This window comes from Talpa occidentalis, unplaced genomic scaffold (genome assembly GCF_014898055.3).
Source record: "Talpa occidentalis isolate TD23 unplaced genomic scaffold, MPIMG_talOcc4v2.1 talOcc4.13, whole genome shotgun sequence".
Classification (NCBI taxonomy): domain Eukaryota; kingdom Metazoa; phylum Chordata; class Mammalia; order Eulipotyphla; family Talpidae; genus Talpa; species Talpa occidentalis.
The window spans coordinates 28,481,584-28,502,833 of NW_023601322.1; the positions used below are offsets into that span (position 1 = coordinate 28,481,584).

Below are 21,250 nucleotides of genomic sequence, written 5' to 3' on the forward strand. Positions count from 1 at the left end.
CCCATTCTGTCTCTGGTGAATCCTCTGACCTACACCCCAGTTCTTCTATGCAAAAAAACAAGGTATTATTAAAAAAAGAAAAAGAAATAGGCTAACTCCAGCACCAATCTCCAAAATTCACCACTTGGGCATGATTTAGTGACATCTGACTTCTTCTCTTCATATCTCCCACACAAAAGCAGGGCAAGAGTGTGGTCCATAACTCTTCTTAGGATTCAGAGAAAAGCAGAGAGAAGAGGGTTTTAGTAACATTTCACTTCAGGGACTGAGAATGTAACCCTGCTGCTTCCCCCACCTCCCATTTGACTCTTAATCAGTCTGGGTGATCATCAATCATCACTGAGTTGTCATATGACTGAGAGACAGAAATTTGGCCAGTATTCTAAAAAATGACAAGATTTCTGTTTCATTGAGCAATTCCAGAAACCACTGTCTTCACTTCAGTATAAAATGTATCAGGATCTACATACCCGAATAGAAAAAGATAGCATCAGGTACAGGATATACAGCTCTAATAGGTCCCCATTCCCAATCAAATTTGAAATAAAAGATTTGAAGATTTAAAGCAGCATTAATGCAAATATCTGTTGCAAGTATACTTTTTGATTAAATTGGCATACATCAAGTACAATTAGAAAGGTTATTTATAACGAAGAAATACATAATTCTGCATCTTAATGGGGATGACAATTACAGCTGATGGTTGCTAATTAACATTACTTCTTTTTCTCTGGATATCAGATACTCCTGTACAATCTTTATTGTTGGCAACGGACAAGCCTAATGCTGGAAGGCACGAAAGGGTTAATTTTCCTTAACATATACACTTATAATAGATTCCCTGCTAACCTGCCTAGTTCCGGCTTCGCATTGGAGACAGGAGCATCGAATAGAATTGGTAAACTCTAACTCTGACTCAGTAACATGGAATTAAAAGTATTTATTTGTTCAATTTTCTTTCCCAGTGAAGGCATACCTATCCATCAGGGTTCAGAATGACTGAGAAAAAAGCCCCAGGTCAAGTGGTGTGTGGAGTGTTGCCTGTTCCAGCCAAGCAGAAATGTGTGACCGTTAGTTCAGTGGTGCTACCCTCCAGTGCCAAGATGACCACTGTGCTTGCTTACTCTTTTGGACAACTCAGGATGTGTGATCAATGCAGGAGGCCAGAAGTGAAATGGAGAGAAAGAAGCATTGTAGCTTCTAGCACAGAAAACTATAAAGCCCTCTTTGCTTGTGCTGTAAATTACATATTTATTTTGTTAGCATGAGATAGATGAATATTTCTACATACAAAGGTGCCCAGCTAAAATCAGGATAAGTGATATTAATGTCCTATGGTCAGTGTTATTGAACCTGGAAAGCAATAAACTTTATGAGTCAATAAATATTACATTTGCAACATAGTTAACATTCCTTTACTGTCTCTCGCACTTATTACACATTGTAACCACAAGTCTACAATACATTATTCATATTTGGGGTGTCACCAAGTGATGGATTGCTGTAGGAGAGGCTGTCCTTTAAATAAATCAACAAATAAAAATGCAAATGTTAACATTTTCAGCCACAACTTTTTCCATCTTGAATGGGGAATGAAAATTTCACATTATATTGACAGGCAGCAGAGAGTACAATTAACAACCTACCCTGTGAATGAGAAAGATGACTTTGCCACGCCTGGTTTTATCACCTGCACATGGAACGACACAGGGCTCTTCTAGGTGTTAGCACGTTTCAGAGAACAAAGGAAAACCTGTCTCCCACAGGCATCTGTCCTACCCCCATCCTTTTTATAAGTTCTGAAAATTCTCAGAATTTACGGTGTGGACAGGGAAAAGGCTTTTTATTTTTTTTCTCCTCAGTTCTTTCAAAGGCTTATTGGGATGAAGAACAATAGGTTTTTTTTTTTTTTATTGCATTATGAGTTTGGTATAACTGAAAAGCAGTCTATAAAAAATGCCTTTTGTACCTTTGAAATAAAAATAATTCAAATAATCCTGATTTTGAAATCTGGAAAGCCACCACTGTGCCTTCCTGGTAACTGATTTTCATAGAAGTGAGTCTTCTTTTTCAACTCTGCAGTTTGTATAATAGACCATAATACGTCATTGTGCACTCTAAAGGATAAAATCTGGTGTGCTACATATTGTTTTATTTAGCCAAATGCTCATTATTTAAGAAGCTTCTGAGAATCTATATTTAGCTGCTCTGCAGTCTTAGGAACTAATAGATAAAGAATCCTTTTCTTAAGGTATATAAATTATGAGTCTTCACAGCAATTTTGACCTGGGCTTGTAAAACTCTCCAAAGTTGATATAGTCTATTCAGAAAATGTATGCTGAGGATGTTCTACAAAACCTTACCGGGGAAACATTTTATTCTTCTTTTTCATGCTTCTCTCTAAACTGAAATATAATCATCAAAAACACATTAAAGTAGTGGTAAAGATCTCATTCTCATCTTCAACAATAGGAACATTCACTAAGATTAAAAATCCAGACTGTCTCTCCTCTCTACCTGTAACTCCAAAGGAATCCCTCAAGGTGAAGTAGGATGAATCCTTTGAGCACATTAAGTGGTCCATCAACATTTCAGAACCACAACTCATGTGGGTCTTTGGCAAAAAGCCAGTATGACAACATTGAGAAGAATAGAAAGGAGTAATGGAAAAAGAATGTGGTAAACTAGTTCAATTTCCTTTTGATTGCAGATGGCCTCTAAAATAGGGAGTTGTCATTGTCAACTATTATAATATTTAATATTAGGATTTGAGGCTTTAGAGACTGAAATGCTACCTCAATTTCTTATTAGCTATGTGACCTTAGGCAAGTGACTCAATCTCTCTGCACTTTCATTTCCTAATTTTCAAAATGAGTATAACAGTAGGACCACCTCACAAAGGTGTGATAAAGATTAAATCAGGTAACGCATACAAAGGACTTAGCACAGCACTAGGCACACAGTACATGCTCAGCAGATGACAACCATTATGACTATCTCTCTGTATTAGTCAATTTCCAAGTCTTCAAAATTAAGTCTTAAAATCTATATTCATTTCATTAAGATGCTAGCAATTTAAATGTTCAAAGTATCATATCCCCAAGGAAACATAAATCAAGCCCTTTTGGTGTTGATGTTTATATATTCAGCTTCAAAGTGTTATACAAGATGACTTATTAGATATGGGAAATTTTAACAACATATTTCTTTTCCTGAGTCCAAAAAAAGCTGATGGAATTATTTATTAACTCTTTAAAAGTCTCGGATACACATCTGTGCAAGGTCAGATTTCCATCATGTCCTTTAATCCAAACAACCACAGGTAGGATACAGAAGCAGCTATGAGAACCCCAATATCTTCTATTAAACTAATCATTAAGGGTCTGCCTGGTGGCGCAAGGGGTTAAGCACCGCACTATGAAGCAATCCGCAGCCTCTGCAGCATGAGCAGGCCAGGGAGCAACCCACATGGCACAGCAGACCTCTCCTAACTTGCCCGCTGCTCCCCTCAACAGTGTATTCAGTCAGTCTGCCTATTCTGTTCCCCACTCTGTCTTTGATGAATTCTCTCACCCCTGCATCTCTGGCCTGTACCAGAGATGCAAAAATAATGTATGCAAAAATAATCTTTAAATAAAAACTAATAATTAAGGAGATTGGCAAAAACATAAAACAAACAAACAAAAAAACCCACAAAGTCTCTTATACAAGTAAATGTTGACAGTCCTTTAGCTGTAGTATAAAACCTGTGATTTTCAGGATCAATTAATTCAGTTAGTTAAACTTTTAGTATAAGTGTATATAAGCATTCCATGATAAATTGGGAAGGACTTTCTGATGAAAATGGACTTCTGATGAAAGATAGGATTAACTGTGTGTTTCTACGGAAGTCCTAACCAATTACTATTATCAATTAAATAATGGCATGGTAAGGAAAGGGTTCCATGAGTTCAACCCGGTGAAATCTAGATACTTTCAAGTAAGTAAGAGCCAATAAGAATTGCCAAGATTTTTCTACTCCTTATTAAATAAACTTGAAAAAAATGTGCTTATTAGGGTATCTCTTCTTACCGGGAGGTATCCTGTTGGAATGATGATGCAGTTGTGGTTACAAGTTCCTTTGGGCTTCCTGTTGTCATAGGAGATGTAGATGCATCTTTTCTAACTCCTGTCATTGTTCCTGTATGAACAGTAAAGGAAATATTTGGGGATCTGATAAAAGGTAATGGGAAAGTCCATTCTGAGAAATATAATAGAGATTTTAGGGATCCCCAAGTTTTGAGAGTAAGGTATTTTCTCCCCCTTAAGTGAAATAATGGCAGATGGAAAACTCAGTGAGTTTAGTTGTATAAACATCAGATTCATAATGTCTTGCTTTTAAAAAGTCAATTTGTAGAATGGACTAAGTAGAGATTTTGTTTTTAAACATGATCACGTATTATATTTTTGCCAATTTAGTTTACTGTGCAAATGCCCAAGAAGGTAACTTTATTTTGTTCCCTTTACTTACTGTTTTTCTTCTCTTTGACAAGAGAAAATTCCAGCACTTTGTACCTACAAACATCCCAAATTAAAATGATACCCCCCCCAAAAAAAAACTTTGAAGGCACACATAAATCTTAATGCTTCTTTTAAAGAATTCGACATTGGGCTAAAACAAGTGTCTATGGGAAGAGATGCTCAACTAACTATTCTAGGACTGATTTGGTTCCTTTCTAATGAGCAATGTTTGGTTGACAATTATTTCCTCTTCTGGAGTGCTAAATAATAAAATGGCATGGATAGAAAGGTTTTCTGTTTTTATTTTGTAGTTATTAATATTTTAAATAATGACGTTCTTCTTGTTAGTATCTATTTTACAAACAACACAATATCTGTCTTCTTAGTGGAAGATTATAAGCACCTCATCACAATTTTTTTTTGGTTCCTCGGACACTGTTACCCAAGTTGCTTAAAGAAGTTATTTGGGAAGGGCCTCCCCTCGTGGCACAGTGTTTGAGCGCTGGGCTGTGAAGCTGCCCACAGCCTCTGCAGTGCTGGTTCGATCCCCGGCTGCCGGGCGAGGGTCGCACATGGCACGCAGACCTCTCCTGTTGGCCTGCTGCTCCCCTCAGCAGTGTATTTCATCTCAGTCTGCCTGCTCCCCACTCTGGCTCTGGTGAATCCTCTCACCCTCCCGCACTTCTGCCTGTACCCAGTGCTTGTATAAATAAATAAATAAATCTAAAAAAAAAAAAAAAAAGAAGTTATTTGGGAAGACTCATGATTTTTTTAGGGGAGGGTGCACACTCAAATAACTTGAAGACGGCTTCGAAGTGTTGGGAATACTAGAGCCTAAAACACCAAGAATACCACATGCTAAGTCTGGGAATGGCACAGGTTAGGTATGTTCAGAGAAAATCAGACCTAGAGAAGGCAAGAATCTTATATTTGTAGAGATCAGTATCAAAACAATCACCATGACCCTGAGTAATCAAAAGCCACTCATTACTGACTATACTCTATTATGTGTACATGTAAAAGATGGCCAACTAGATGCAGATTTCAGCCCTTTTAGTCTATTCAAATGAGTGGGGCCCTCAAGCCAAACCATTACCAGGTTTGGAGGCGAAGTGGGGAGGAAGAAACGCAATACTCTGAGCAATCAGATAAAGCATCTTGGCATGTGCCTGATACTGTTCTACACCTTTTCCATACACCATATATTCTTCCTATTTTGTTAATAGTTTCATTGAGGTGTAATTTGAATACCATAAAATTTACCAATCTTAAGTGTATAATTTGATAAACAGCCATAAATATATGGAAATATGAAAGCATGTTTACAATTTTAATGCTATTTCCTTATTTATTTTTATAATCTAGTATTAGAATACTTCCTTACACCAAAAAGTTCCCCTGTGCCCATTTGTAGTCAATCCCTTACCCTTGTTCGATCTTCTTTCCTCTCCAGTTTAGTCTCTACAGTTTTGCCTTCTGAAGGAATTAGTGACATTTATCCTCATAAACCCCCATCGCAATAGACAAAACCAGTAAGAGATGGATCCAGCATTCAAGTTCAGAGACTGTGACTCCAGTTTTCACCATTATACTACATTGTCCTAGTAAATACATCTGGCTTTAGAATTAGGGAAGAGTTAAAGTAGCAGAAGAAATTTATTATTATTATTTTAAAATTTATTTTTCCTCCACCTCAGTCCCTGTGCTACCCTTTCCCCACCCAATCTTATCCCTCTCTCTTCTCCTCCCCTCTTAGATACCTCAGATTTATGGTCAGTTTTCAAGGGTTAGTAAAGTTTATATTTGTTTTACACTTTGCTTGGCTTATCTATATTCCATATATATGTGATACCATCTGGCATTTATCTTTCTCCTTCTGGATTATTTCACTTAGCATAATCCCTTCTGGCCCCAAGGAGACAGAATTTTGAAAGGAAGGAATAAGGACCATGGAATTAGCTAAAGCATTAAATAAAAAATCTCCAGGCTAACTATTTAATATATTCAGAAAGTATTTATTGAGCATCATTGTGTCCTTGTACCTTGTTAAAAACCTTAAACCATTTTACATGCATAATTTCATTAATCCTTACAACAGTCCTTAAATTATATTATTGTCCTCATTTTAGAGATAAGGAAGTGGAAACTGTGAAAGGTCAAGTAGCATGTTCAATATTACAGGTTAGGAAGAACAAGGCTGGGTTTTGAATGCAATCAAGGTCTATTTGAATTTGCATTGCAAACTCTTAACCAGTTTGATAGTCTGCCTCAAAATACAACAAAATAGCAGTAGTAACAACAACAACAAAAATTTGTCTTTAGAGAGATTACCATAGTGGCAGAATTCAGAATAGAGAGAACGGGGGTAAGTAAAGTAGTTCATCATTGCCACAGTTGTCTGGGTGGAATCCTGGGTGATGTAAGGGAAACTAAAATGGACAAGGCGGGGTAGAAACAACTGATAGGAAATTGTGGGTGAGAAGAGAGGCGAGGAAAATTGTCTGGTAATGACAGACTATAAATATTTTTTAGCGGTCACAGAGGATCTGAACATTAGTCTTCAATTTCTGTTTTGCTACTATGCCAAAAGTTTGGTCCAGACAACTGGCATTTGATGAGGATAATCTAAGGGAGAATTTCAACAGCGGCCCATGCCTTCTAGGGAGTCCATGAATGTAATTCAGGAATGCATGACTACCTTAGCATTGCAGGCATAATGATGTGTATGTATATGTGCTCATTTTTTTGGGTAAAGGAAAAATGATTTTCACCAAACTTAAAGGGTTGTGGGATCTCCCAAAAGTTAAGAATGATTACTCTAAGGCATTGGGCAAGTTTATTTCTATTTCTTTATTTCCCCCTACAACCATTCCTTATATCCACTTGCCCTTTCCCCTTCCTCTTAAACTCAGAAACCTGGGCCTCTCTGGTGGCGAAAGGGGTTGAGCACCGCACTATGAAGCAATCTGCAGCCTCTGCAGCAAGAGTTCAATACCCGGACGGCCAGAGAGCTACCCACATGGCACAGCAGACCTCTCCTGTCTTGCCTGCTGCTCCCCTCAGCAGTGTACTTCTGTTCCCCACTCTGTCTCTGGTGAATCCTTTCACCCCCCGAATCTCTGGCCTGTATCCCAGCTCTTGTATGCATAAATAAATAAATTTTTAAACTCAGAAACCTCACTTTGATTATTATTGTCTTAAAGCTTTTGTATTTTAATTTGTTGCTATGTAAATGTCCAAAATTTGTCTTTGTCATTCTGACTTGTTTTATTATACATAATTCCCTCAAACTCCCTCCATTTTGCCTGTAAATAGTAACATTTTATCTTTCCTTATCACTGAGTGATATGCCATAGTATGTATATACCACATCCTCTCGATCCGGTCTTGTATTGGTAGGCATTTAGATTGCTTCCATGTCCTATCTACTGTGAATAGTGCTGTAATAAACACTGCAGAACATATTATTTTTTGCATTGATGGCTTCATATTCTTTGGCTATATACCCAGGAATGGGACTGCTGGGTCATATGGTACTTCCATTTTCAGTTTTTTTAAGGTAAATTCCCATAGCTTTCTAAAATGGCTACCAACAATGTAAGAGGGGTCCTCTTTCTCTACATCCTTTTGAATATTTGTTGTTTGTTTTAAATATGTGTCATCCTCATGGGAGTATGATGGCATCTCATGGTGGTTTGAAACTGCATTTGCTTTATTAAAAATGATGAACATTTTTCCATATATTGACTGATTTTCTGGATATTCTTTTTTGTGAATTGTTTAACTCTGCTACCCATTTACTAAATGTGCTGTTTTTTTCATTGTTGAATTGCTTAAGTTTTTTATGTGCCTTGGATATTAACCTCTTACGGGTTGCATAATGTTTAAATATTGTCTTCTATTCAGGAGGATGTCTTTTTGATCTCTTATATTTTCTTTTGCTGTGTAAAAGCTTTTTTTTTTTTTTTTTAAAGACTTATTTATTTATTTATACAAGCACTGGGTACAGTCAGAAGCATGGGAGGGTGAGAGGATTCACCAGAGCCAGAGCTGGGAACAGGCAGGAAGACTGACTTAATATACTGCTGAGGGGAGCAGTGGGTGGCAGGAGAGGTCTGCGCGCCATATGGGACCTTAGACCGGCGGCCAGGGATCGAACTGGCGCTACAGCGGCTGCGGGCAGCTTCGCAACCCAGCGCTCAACTGCTGCGCCACCGGGGAGGCCTTGTGTAAAAGCTTTTTAATTTGAGGTCATCCCAACTGTTATTTTGCTTTTATTTCCCTTGCCATAGTGGTCGTTTCCAAAAATATCTTTATCAATGATGTCATAGAACATATTGCCAATGTTTTCTTCTACATATTTTATTATTAGTTGCCTTATATCTAAATATTTAATCCATTTGGAATTTATTTTTGTGCATGGATTTAGAGAATGATCTAACTTACTCTTTTAGGAATGAAATCTTCCAGTTTACTGAGAACCATTTGTTAAAGAGACTCTACTTTCTTTTACCTTTTCTCTCTTTTTCTTAATCTTCAATGCTTTATTACATATGAAACTTCCAGAAAGTTACATATCTCCTTTTAATTATATCCACTCCTTCTATAAAATTTAATATCATGTATACAACCAATTACATGTAGTGATACATATTACAAAACTACATATTTATCTATATTTATATGCACACATACAAAGACAATATACACATTTAAAATAATTTTTGCAAGAATATTATGTTAGATGATAAATTTCATACACAAATGCATGTTTATATATGTAAATATATGTGAATATTTTTATGAAAATAAACATGCATATATATTTTTGCATCCACAGATGGAACTGAATATAATGGATCATGTCCTATTTATATATATTACTGGATCTATGTCTGCCCATCCATCAATCAATATCTCATGATAAGATAACTTTTCAGAGTTCAGTGTTTAGGAAGGCTCATTTTCTAGGCTCTTTGTCTTATTTTGTATTTTAAAAACAGCTCAACCTAAGAAAGAGGTTAAGATCAAGAGATAAAGTACTAGTAGCACTGTCACTTTTCCATTTATGTATGCATACCAAAAAATGTGCTATAGTTTTCCTATTTTTGAATTTTATAAAACTTGTGATATACTATATATAATTCTTTTTGAGACCTCTTTTGCTTAATATTATATCTGAGATTTATCAATGTTGATGCTTCATTTAGTTATAGTTTTTGTTCCATATTCCATATAATATTTGATTGTACACATTTAAGTCTTTATTCATTTGCCACTGATTAATATTTGGAGGACTTCTAGTTTGGGGCTATTGTGAAGAGTGATTCTGTGGCAGAGGTCACTAGTTATCTAAAAAAATATATTCTTCCCTTCTTCCTGGGTACACAGTCACATATTTCCCAGTCCACCCTTGTAATTATGCGTGATCAGGGAGAAAACTAGTGGATGCTACCTGTGCCACGTTGGGCCTTTAAAGACCTTCCCTATATGCTATTCTGTAGCTTTTCTCTTGCCTACTGGCTATTATAGGGATAACATTTTCTAGTTACGGGACAGATAGTAAATATACTAGGTTCTGTAGGCCATCCAGTTCCTGTTGCAACTATCTGTTCATCTCTGCTTTTGCAGCATGAAAGCAACCACAGGAAATATGTACAAAAAATGGACATGGCTGTGTTCCAATCAAACTTTACTTACAAAAACAAACAGTGATCAGATTTGAACATGGATCAAGTTTATGACACCTCAAGGGGATTTGGGAAGGCACAGAGAAGTGGCAGAACTACTCTATTCTTTGGAAAAGGGCTGCTGTCAGTCTGAACCTTAACTCTGGACTATTATAAAAAGAAACACTGTTTTTCTTTAAACCATTATTTTTTTTTCCTGTGGACCTGTTAATATAGCTTAGCCTACCCTAACTGAATGTAAGCTAAGAACATATTTGTAAGTTAACCTTTGCATGTCTAAGATTCTTTCTAGTACATATATCTAAGAATGGAGTTGGTAAGATACAGAGTATTTGTTCCTTATTTTTAATAACTGATGCCAAATTGTCCCTCAAGTGGTTGCAAGGATTTACATTTTTACCAGCAGATAGACATTCTTGATATTCTAGTCTGGATAACACAAGAATGATAATGAAAATATAACTGACAACTTTGTGTTGGTATTTGGAGACCTTTGCAATTCTGTATTAATTTTAGGCTTAGTTTTCCCATTTCTATAAACATTGTTGTTGGAATTTAATAGGGAGTGCACTGAATATGTAGATTGAATTCCTTTTTTGAGTGAACTGGGCAGGATAATTTATTGTATACATATGGGTTATGTTCTGTTGATAAAGGCATCTACTTTTAACAATCTTTTAGCCAATATCTCTAGGAATCTGTAGTAATATCTTATGGTTCCTTTTCTAAAGATTAAACATATAATAACAATGGGCCTCCTTGGTGGTGCAGTGGGTTGAGCACAGCGCTGTGAAGCTGTTGGCAGCCAGGGTTCAATCCCCAGCTGGCCAGGGAAATACCTACATGGTGTGGTAGACCTCTTCTGTCGCGCCTGCTGCTCCCCTCAGCAGTGCTTTTGGTCTGTCTGCTTGTTCTGCTCCCCCTCTGTCTCTGGTGAATCCTCTCACCCTCCCATGCCTCTGGCCTGTACCCCAGCTATTGTATAAATAAATAAATAAATAAATAAATAAAGTCTATTAAAAAAAAACAAACAATAATGATGATGCTAATAGAAAAAGAAACATGAATAAATGCTTCTTAGAAGCAAGATAGAAAGGATTTGTCTACTTTGAATCCTTCATTTTATTTCTTTAATTATGTCACCTATGTTAATACATGTTGGGCTACAAAGATGACTCACAGCATTGCAAGCACAGACTCCCTAAGAGGAACAATGAGCTTTAGAGATTCTTTCTCACTGATATGAGTCTAAATAATCCTCTTCCCATAAAAAACAAGCAAACTGTGTTTGGGAACCCTTCATGGGGCCTCAACCAGTGATAGCTGGTGCATACTCTATAACCTAAAAAAGTCCAAAGACAAAGTGAAGGGCAATGTCAACACCATCCGGTAAATGCAAATTACTCTCGGTACAGTCTCAAACTTTTTTTTTAAAAAGATTTATTTTTATTTATTTATTTATACAAGCACTGGGTACAGTCAGAAGCGTGGGAGGGTGAGAGAATTCACCAGAGCCAGAGCGGGGAGCAGAGCAGGCAGAAGGACCAAAGCGCACTGCTGAGGGGAGCAGCGGGTGGCAGGAGAGGTCTGCGCGCCATGTGGGACCCTCCTCCTGGCCGGGGAGCAGCCGGGGATCAAACCGGTGCAGCAGAGGCTGCGGGCAGCTTCACAATCCAGCGCTCAACTGCTGCGCCACCAGGGAGGGCCCCTCTCTCAAACTTTTAAAGGGATTCAGAGATCCATAACACAGGAACAAACAGAAGGTAGCCTAAATGTAGTAGGGGCCTTGCAATGACTTTAAAGTCTGACAGAGGAATGGGCAGAGAGAACTAAGCCCGAGGTCTAACAATTCACTCCAGAACAGATGTGCTCAGTGGCCCCCCAAGCCTTTCCTTTAGTTTGTGAGAAGAAAGGAAATCAGTGACTCAGGAAAGAGAGATTCTAGGCATGTTGGAAGAGGAAAAAAATATCATTGTGTAGGGAAGAAAAAAAGGAATGAAGACTGGGTGCTTCCAGATTTATGCCTTTGGCTTAAGAGTTCTTGACTTAAGTTGAGATTTTCCCCATTCCACAGAGCTCAATAAAAGAAACTAAAACAGAACATCCCAAGCACTGATGACTGAAAAACATTTTATATTCTAAGGGTAATTCTGACAACAGTGTACATATTTTTGTGACTACAAGGTTGTTTCTTGAGACAAGAGCCAGGTCTTTTTTCAAACGTTTTAGCATCAATAAAGCTGACAGAATGGTGAGGAGGATAGAAGAGATAAAGGAACAAGAGATTAAAAATAATGATTAATGGTCCCACAGTAAATGTCCTATGTAGTATTTAATGATTAAAGGACAACATGAGAAACAAAGGATATATTACAAAGGAAAGCATAATGAAATTGAGATACGCTAATGAGGCGAAAGTAAGTATATGCTAAACCAAGCAGTATGACTTAGGCAATCAATGCTAGGTCATCGGCCTTATGATAAATAGGGTGTCCAAGCCCCCTGTGGCACACCTTGGAAAGTCTGCCTCCATTTTGGACTGTTGCCACTGCAAATGCCAATGCAGTGACTTTGCCCTAAGCTGTGCCCTGTGTCTCGCAGCTTTGAATGACTCAAAGGTACACCCTCAGCTCCTTTCATGATCAGGTATAGAATCATTTTGCTAATGGCTCCATATTAGAATAAAAGAAGAGAAAAATACAATAAGTCTTAAGCGTAGGGAACAAGTTAGTCATTTCCATGACTCACTTAAAACAAAACTCTTTCAAAAAGATGACAAAAACTTCTATTTTCTTTCACTGCAACACTACAATCCCTCCCTACCCCCCCAAAAGGAGGGGGGAAAGATGAAAAAATAAAACCAAGAGTGAAAACTATTCCAGAAAACTTTGCAGAATTGTAACAGCTTTCTCTTGGTTAAATTGATTGGTATAGCAACATTATACAATGACTATTAGGATTCATTGTGCACAACAGAAAGTGCTGAAATGTCAGCAGACTATACAGCAAAAAGTAATGGGTTCTGAACCCCTGTTAGTCAAAAATGATTTTGTTTCAAATTAGAAATTGATTTCTTTTGGACACAAGCCCTTTGCAGGCTTCCAGCTTCTGTAGCTGGACCCGGGAGAGATTAACCTCCACCACTGCAAGGCCTGGCCTGATGACACCTTCCTCCAAGTGCCTTTTCAATTGCAGCTTTCTAATGTGGCTGTGGTCTTAACCAATAACACAAGCTATTTGTCCCTTTGCTATTACACTACATTTTTCTCATTTTGTCATTTTATTTTCATGCTGACACACAACACAAATCTGTTGACAAGTTAACAGAAGCCTATGTAAGCTTTGCAGTGCAACCATCACACCAGTTGTGACGGGTTCTCCACTCTCCCAAAATGCAATGACTAAGAATAGAGGAAGCCAAAGTAAGTTTCCCAATTCTGAAGCATGACTAACAGAAAGTAAAGGCAATTCTATCTCAGATACCAACTCTCCTCAACTCATGTTTGTTTCTGGTAGCAAAGTCTAAAAAGAAAAAATTGTTCTAAGTTATCTTAGCAATAAAGGGTTACAGAACTTTCCTTGTGTCAAACAAAAGTACTTCTGCTTTTGTTTCAAATTGTGGATGTAGACAAATTATCATCTCTCAATTATCTAGAATTAAATAATTTCTTGATTGATCATAATTAGAACAAGACAAAACAAAAAAGCATGATGGAGGTGGCAGCGATGAGAAACGGTAGAGGGGTACGCCTGCAAGATCATCTCATGAAGTGTGTACCACACTCAAATGAGTAAGTGTGAGAGTGGCTAGAGGGTGTATGAGAAGTTGGTTGCTTCACACCAGAGGCAGGCAGGTGCTAGCCCACAGGAAAAAAAAAAAAGTAACTAAGAAGGAAATCAGGATAAATGGTTGTGAGAAAATTAAAAAAGAAGTCCAAGAAAGAGGTGTGAGCAGAAGGGGGCTCAAAGGCCTTTCTCGGCCCTTTGTTCTTTGAACATCTCTTAGGCACAATGATGTTCAGATGTTCCATTCTGTTCCCAAGTTGTCAGACACAATTGGGAAATCTAGTTAAATGCTACTGCTTTACTCAACATTTCAGTTATTTATAACTGGTTTCTTTTAAAATATCTATGACATATGAAGTAGGAAGAATTACTGGAACTTAAAATACTGCTAGGCTACATTAGCTTAAAACTTACAAGGTTTTCATTTAGCCACAATGTAGAATTATCTATGACCTGAAATCTAATCTCCTCGTATTTCCAGTTAACTGAGGACTAACTGTAGTTGCTAGGTTTTACTTTCTTAGTAAAGATTTAAGTTCTATTTCTGGCTTTCTTTACCCACATTGAACATTATTTTGTGTACATGACCATACTTACTGCTGAATAATTTTTACAGTTTACTGCTTACAAAAAGGGACAAGATGGATAGTTTCTTATGAGCATTCTAAGAGAAAAGCTGGTGTAACTCACTGATCTAGTAGATGTGCCACATTTGGCTTTGCCATCACACACCAGTTTGTCACATACTCACCTCTAGTTCAGGAATGTAGGAAACCATCTGGAGTTCCTGGCCAGCAGCCACCAGTAACCACCTGCCCCAAATGGTTTCTCATTTTGTTACTACAGATGCTAAACTCACCTTTTTGGGGTCTATATGTATCTTTCTTTTGACATGTCCACAGGGCGTTATCTTCCACAGGTGACTGAAACCCAACTGTCTTCTTCTCCCGCTTATTCTCCCCATTGCTAGAGGCATCTTGGTATTTTTTGATGGATGGTGATCCAAGCAGCCAGCCATCACATTTTGATGTCAATAGACTGAAAAGGACAGACAACAATGTGCTGTAAAGCGCAGCGAAGGGGATACAGATGGCACAAAGACATCTAATTTAGCATGAGTTGAAATGGATTTCATGGTAAGAAGAACTTTCCTTTCCTTCTTATTTTTTATTGAGGTACAATTAAAATAATTTACCGAAGGTCTATTTTGTGTCCTGCCAAAACAATTTTGGAGAAGAAATAATCTTTATTCTCAAAAAGTTTATATTTGGAGTTGGAAAAATGAGAATCAGATCCATGAAACTGCTAATAAAGCCAAGGAGTATGACTAAGAGGCAGGATATCTGGAGAAATAAAAAGTATGTTAAAACAAGACTTGCATTAATAAAATGTTTCCAAGTACTAAAACTGAACATTAGGGATTAAAATATCACCAATTTGCTTTGAAATGCATGTGTGCCTCTCATTTTCAAATGTTATAGCATTTATTATGTACCCAGAGTATGAAAGGAGTAGTAGAACAGTGCATGTGGAAGAATTGGTCTCTGTCCTCACATAATTTCATTATTTGAAGTTAATAAGGCAAATATGGAATAAAAGGAATTTTAATGAAAGTAAACACATGTACATATGTTTTTCTTTCTAATAAAATGCGTTGCCACTATTAGCACGTTTTCTCTCACAACATTATATTTTTTAGAGAAGAATGTTTTGATGAAGTGTTTCCTTTGCTATTCCACCAGCCTCCTTTTTTCTAATTTAAATTCACCAGACTCATGACGCTTTGGCTCTGTCTTCCCCATGCCTACAAACAATGTGAAAATTAAAGCGAAGAAAAAAAGATATATACGGTAAAAAGTAAAATTCTGAAAAATAGAACATAGAGGTAATCTACAACCAAGAAAAGTTGATAGAGAATTACCCTTAATAATGCCATCTGGCTCTTAATCATGATTCAAATCACATAAACCCATCAATGTCACTGGACTTCCAGTTTATGTTGATCAAAAATTTTAGTAATGTTGCTTATACCATAATTTATTAATAAAAACCAAGAAATGTAATGACTGTGCTTAGGATGACAGAAACAAAAACTACTAGCATAACTTTATATGGTCATAATGTAATGTATTAAATTTATATTCTTTAAAAATTTTTTTTACCAGAACCCAGAGATCATTTTTCCATCTGTACCCATATGTGGATATTCACAGAATTTCTATTAATGAGACAGGAAAATAGGGACATTAAAACTACTGTGAGTTAAAGATAAATTTACCTCATCCTAGAAGCACCAAACTAAGACTATTCAGTGATTATATCTCTGAGTATTCTTATAGAAAATTGATGTGACCAGGAGTACTGGCTTTCCCAAAATTCATTCATTTTCAGCTCAGTTGGGTTCCCAAATTCAGCCAACGCAAATTATTGATTGCTGCCTGCTTTTATTTAATCCCATTTTATACCTATACCTTTATTCTAAACCCCATTCTGGTGCTCTTCTATTTTAACAAGGGACTTGGCTTCTAATTTTCATGAAGTAAAGATGACTATATAAAAAACTTCATTTGCATCTAATGCCATCTTTCTCCATTTATTATTCTTCTCCTAATTCCCAGAAGAAAATTATACCTTCTATTCGTACTCTTGACACCATTTTGATTCATACTCCTGTCACTCTGCTGATAATCATCTTTTCTTATAATTTAGAAACTCCTCTTCCTCTCAACTGGATTATTTTCTAGGATTACGAAATAGATCAGACCTTTCATTTCAAATCAAAATCTAAACTTGAAACTAAAGACTCTTCCCTAAATTGGGAAAATATAACAACATTCAGTGTCAGAGAGGATGTGGGACAAGAACTTTTTAATGAACTACTGAGGAACTGCAAATTATTGTAGCCTTTTTGTGGGTGATTTTCAACACAAAATAAAAATGCCCTTACCCTCCTAATAATTCTACTTGTAAGAAGTTATCCTATAGAATTATATAAACAACACCATGAGAATATTTGCTCAAGAGTGGCCACTGCAGAATTACTTCTAATAGTGAAAAAAACTGAAGGTATGCATTACACAATATGAGATGGAATAAACAAACTATGACATATCCATCATAAGGAATACTGTTCAGTCATTAAAAAGAATGAGGCAGTTAGTAATCCATATTATTGTGGAGAAATTTTGACATACTATTAAATAAAATATTTTTTTCAATAACAGAATTTATAATTTATTCAATAATACAAAATACAATTCAAAATACAAAATATAATTTATTTCAAAATAAATTCAAAATACAATTTATTCAATATACAGAATTCATTTCTGTAAAGGCAAAAATAGTTTTGAAGTTCTACATGGATAAAATCAAACTAGAGAAGTAGAAGTAGAGTGAAAGGCAAAAGACTTTTGTAATTTATTTATTTCTGGGAAAAGACTTCTGTAATTTATTTATTTCTGAATGTTTTAATGTCCTTTATTAGGTATGTACTTTCGTAATTAAAAACACACACAAAAAATTCACCATCTCCTTTATATTACCATTTCCTTTCCACTTCCCTTCTCTGTCAAACTTCTAGAAAATAGTAATTAATTTTATTACACACACTTACTAAAACTATTTTTTTTAAAGATTTATTTATTTATGCAAGCACTGGGTACAGTCAGAAGTGCGGGAGGGTGAGAAAATTCACCAGAGCCAGAGTGGGGAGCAGAACAGGCAGACTGACGAAGTACACTGCTGAGGGGAGCAGCAGGCGTGGCAGGAGAGGTCTGTCGTGCCATGTAGGCCCTTGCTGGCAGCTGGGGATTGAACCGGTGCTGCGGAGGCTGCAGGCAGCCTCGCAGCCCAGCGCTCAACTGCTGCGCCACCAGGGAGGCCCAAAACTATTTTTTTTAAAAGAATAAATCTAGTAGTCTTTTCTCCTTCAATAGTCTTATTACTAGGCCATCTCACAGGAATTACCTCTGTTCTCAAAGTATTTTCCCTTGGACTTTATAATATATTATCTTAAGTGGCTTTTTAGTCTTAGGAGGCTTCAACTCGAATTCTATTTCTGGGAACTCATCCGCTTCTTTCCCCCTAAATGCAGTATTTCCTTAAGATTCTGTCCTCACCATCTTTTCTTCCCTGTAATACTTTCTTAGTGATCTTGCCACCCCATTTTATCTTCAATTCTGATTTTAAATAGATTCATGTAGCCCAAGTGCTCTACCAAATTGCTGACCTGATCAAGTATCTGCTGAAAAGTGGTGAAGGGATGTCCTATCAGACCTGCCTAAAGCAATGCATTATCTTTATCTTGAAGTTAGTTACTCTATTTCCATTCTCATTTAATGGTATCACCATTCTCTAACTCTTGTGAAAAACCTCAGTTGTCTCAGGCCTGCTTTCCTTATTCCTGGTCAATAAATTTCCAAATTAACCATTCCCTTATATATTCATAAATTTATATATTCCTTTATAAATTTGAGGACATAATTTATGGACCTGATAACACACGATGGTGTTGGGGTGGGTAAAGAGAAGACAAACCACAGAGTGGTTACAAGTTTAAGAGGTTGGGGCCTCACGTGGTGGCACAGCAGTTGTGTGCTGGGCTGCGAAGCTGCCCACAGCCTCTGCAGCACCGGTTCGATCCCCAGCCGCTGGCGAGGGTCCCACATGGCGTGCAGACCTCTCCTGCCGCCTGCTGCTCCCCTCAGCAGTGTATTTCGTTGGTCTGCCTGTTCTGTTCCCCGCTCTGGCTCTGATGAATTCTCTCATCTTCCCATGCTTCTGACTGTACCCAGTGCTTGTAAAATAAATAATTAAAAAAAAAAAGTTTAAGAGGTTGGAATCATGAGAAAGAAAAATAATACTATTAATCTGTTGTTTATCAGATGTGATAGAAAAAATAGTCTCTATAGCAGTACTCTCAGTTAAGACACCAATTTTAGGCAGTGGTCACGTATTAAAATTATCTGGGGGATTTGTAAAAAGAATGTTGTACTATCCACTTCTAGAAAGTGAATGAGTGAGTCTGGAGTGGGCCATGGGCATTGTTTGCTCCTCCATTTTAGAAGCTCGGAGGGGATTCCAAAGTCCAGCCAGGGCTGAAATCACCAAACTATGGCAAACAACAAGAGAAAACCTTCTTTTGATAAAATGGTTGAGGATGAAGAGAATTATCTTGTTCTGTTCATTGTAAAGACTTGGGAGCAGTGATAGTTCAGTATCTTTTTATTTTTACTGAGGTAACATCATGAGGTAATATCATGGTGTATGCGATTATACCTCTTCAGATACATGTTACAGGTCAGTAGCTTTTATCTTTTTGTTCTTGGCTAAAATGCACTAAATCTCTAGAACTGAGCCAGAAACTGGATGACATACCAATAATTTAGGTATGAAATAACCAGACTGAATTAAGCCATTGGTCCTAGGATGATGGGATTATATATATGTACCCCCCCCCACTTCTTAAAAGACAAAATTTGTTAAAAATGACTCAAGAAGAAACAGAAAATATGAATTGCCTCTTATCTATTAAAGAAATTGAACTGACAATCAAAACATTTCCACAAAGAAAAATAATTAGGTATTGTCACTGGTAAATTTTACCAGTGGTAAAATCACTGGAAAGAATATTATAAATCTTACCCAAACTTTCAGCAAACAGAAGAGAAGGGAACACTTTTCAACTTATTTTGTTACTTTGGTGATACAAAACCTGATTTAGTTATTACAATAAAAGAAAATATAAACTTGTTCCCATCAGGAATATAAATGTAAAAATCCTCAACAGGGCCTCCCTGCTGGTGCAGGGGCTAAAGACTGCTATCAAGCTATCACCGCCACTGCAGCACAAGTTCGATTCCTTGGCCAGCCAGGGAGCAGCCCACATGGTGCAGCAGACCTCTCCTGTCTCGCCTGCTGCGCCCCTCAGCAGTGTATTTCAGTGGATCTGCCTGTTCTGTTCCCCACTCTGTCTCTGGTGAGTCTTCTCACCCCTGTACCTCTGGCCTGTACCCAGGCTCTTGTATGTTTAAATAAATAAAATCTTAAAAAAAAAAACCTTCAACAAATATTAGTAAGTTAAATACAATGATATATAAAAAAAGTAGTACATCATGGTTGACTGTTTCCCAAAATGCAATGTTCACATAACATTAAAAAATAAATTATCACATTAAAAGAATAAAACAGAAAACCACATGGTCACATTAATATAGAAAAAAGCAATACACAAAATTCTGATAAAAAACTTTTAGAAAATTAAAAATAAGATGGAACTTATTTCAATCTTATAAAGGACATTTATCAAAAGTCTACTTTTAAAATTGTGTTTATTGTTGAATTGTTAAATGACTTTTCCTTGAGAACAAAGCAAGGATGTCTTTTTAACCACTTGTATCCAACATTATACTGGATGTTTTAGCCAATGCAATAAAGCAAGAAATAGAAAAAAAAAAGCATGTAAAAATGTGGAAAGGCATAAACAAAGCTGTTGTTATTCATAGCTGTCAATAAGCTTGAAAATCTACAAAAATTTGAAATCTATAAAGATAAAATCTGCCAGAATATGTGCATTTAGCAAGATTGTAGTACACAGGGTAAATATTAAAAAAAAAAAAACACTCTTTATATATGCCACCAGTAAATTCAATGAAAATGTACAAGATTATTACACTGAAAACTACATGGTATTACTGAGATAAGTTTATAAATATCTAAACAAGTGTAGAGCTATGCCATGTTTGTTGATTGGAAAATTCATTATTTTCAGAAAGTCAATTCTCCCAAAATTGTTCTAGTCATAATACCACTTCCTTAGTAGAAACTGATAAATTTAATCTAAAATGTAAAGGAAGGGCCTCCCCGGTGGCGCAGCGGTCGAGCGCTGGGTTGCGAAGCTGCCTGCAGCCTCTGCAGCACCGGTTCGATCCCCGGCTGCTCCCCGGCCACCGGAGGAGGGTCCCACATGGTGCGCAGACCTCTCCTGCCGCCCACTGCTCCCCTCAGCAGTGTACTTCAGTCCTTCTGCCTGCTCTGCTCCCTGCTCTGGCTCTGGTGAATTCTCTCACCCTCCCGCGCTTCTGACTGTACCCAGTGCTTGTATAAATAAATAAAAATAAACCTTTAAAAAAAATAAAATGTAAAGGAAGAAACCTGGAACAACTGAAGAATTTCTAATAAGAAAAACAGAAGACTTACACTGATTTCAAGATTTACTATATAAAGCTAAAGAAATCCTGATTGTGTGGAATTGATAATAAGAATGGAATACA

The 21,250-nt window shown here is 36.9% G+C and overlaps 1 protein-coding gene across 2 annotated transcripts in view; it reads right to left on the minus strand.

Moving 5' to 3' along the window:
* KIAA1328 (KIAA1328 ortholog) overlaps positions 1–21,250 on the minus strand; it is a 264,073-nt gene that overhangs the window by 74,367 nt on the left and 168,456 nt on the right. For both annotated transcript variants that reach the window (XM_054694085.1, XM_037508638.2), the window contains 2 exons: positions 14,836–15,014; positions 4,072–4,180 (listed from right to left, as the gene is read on the minus strand). In XM_054694085.1, the coding sequence (XP_054550060.1) occupies positions 4,072–4,180; positions 14,836–15,014 (288 nt within the window). The remainder of the gene's footprint in view (positions 1–4,071; positions 4,181–14,835; positions 15,015–21,250) is intronic.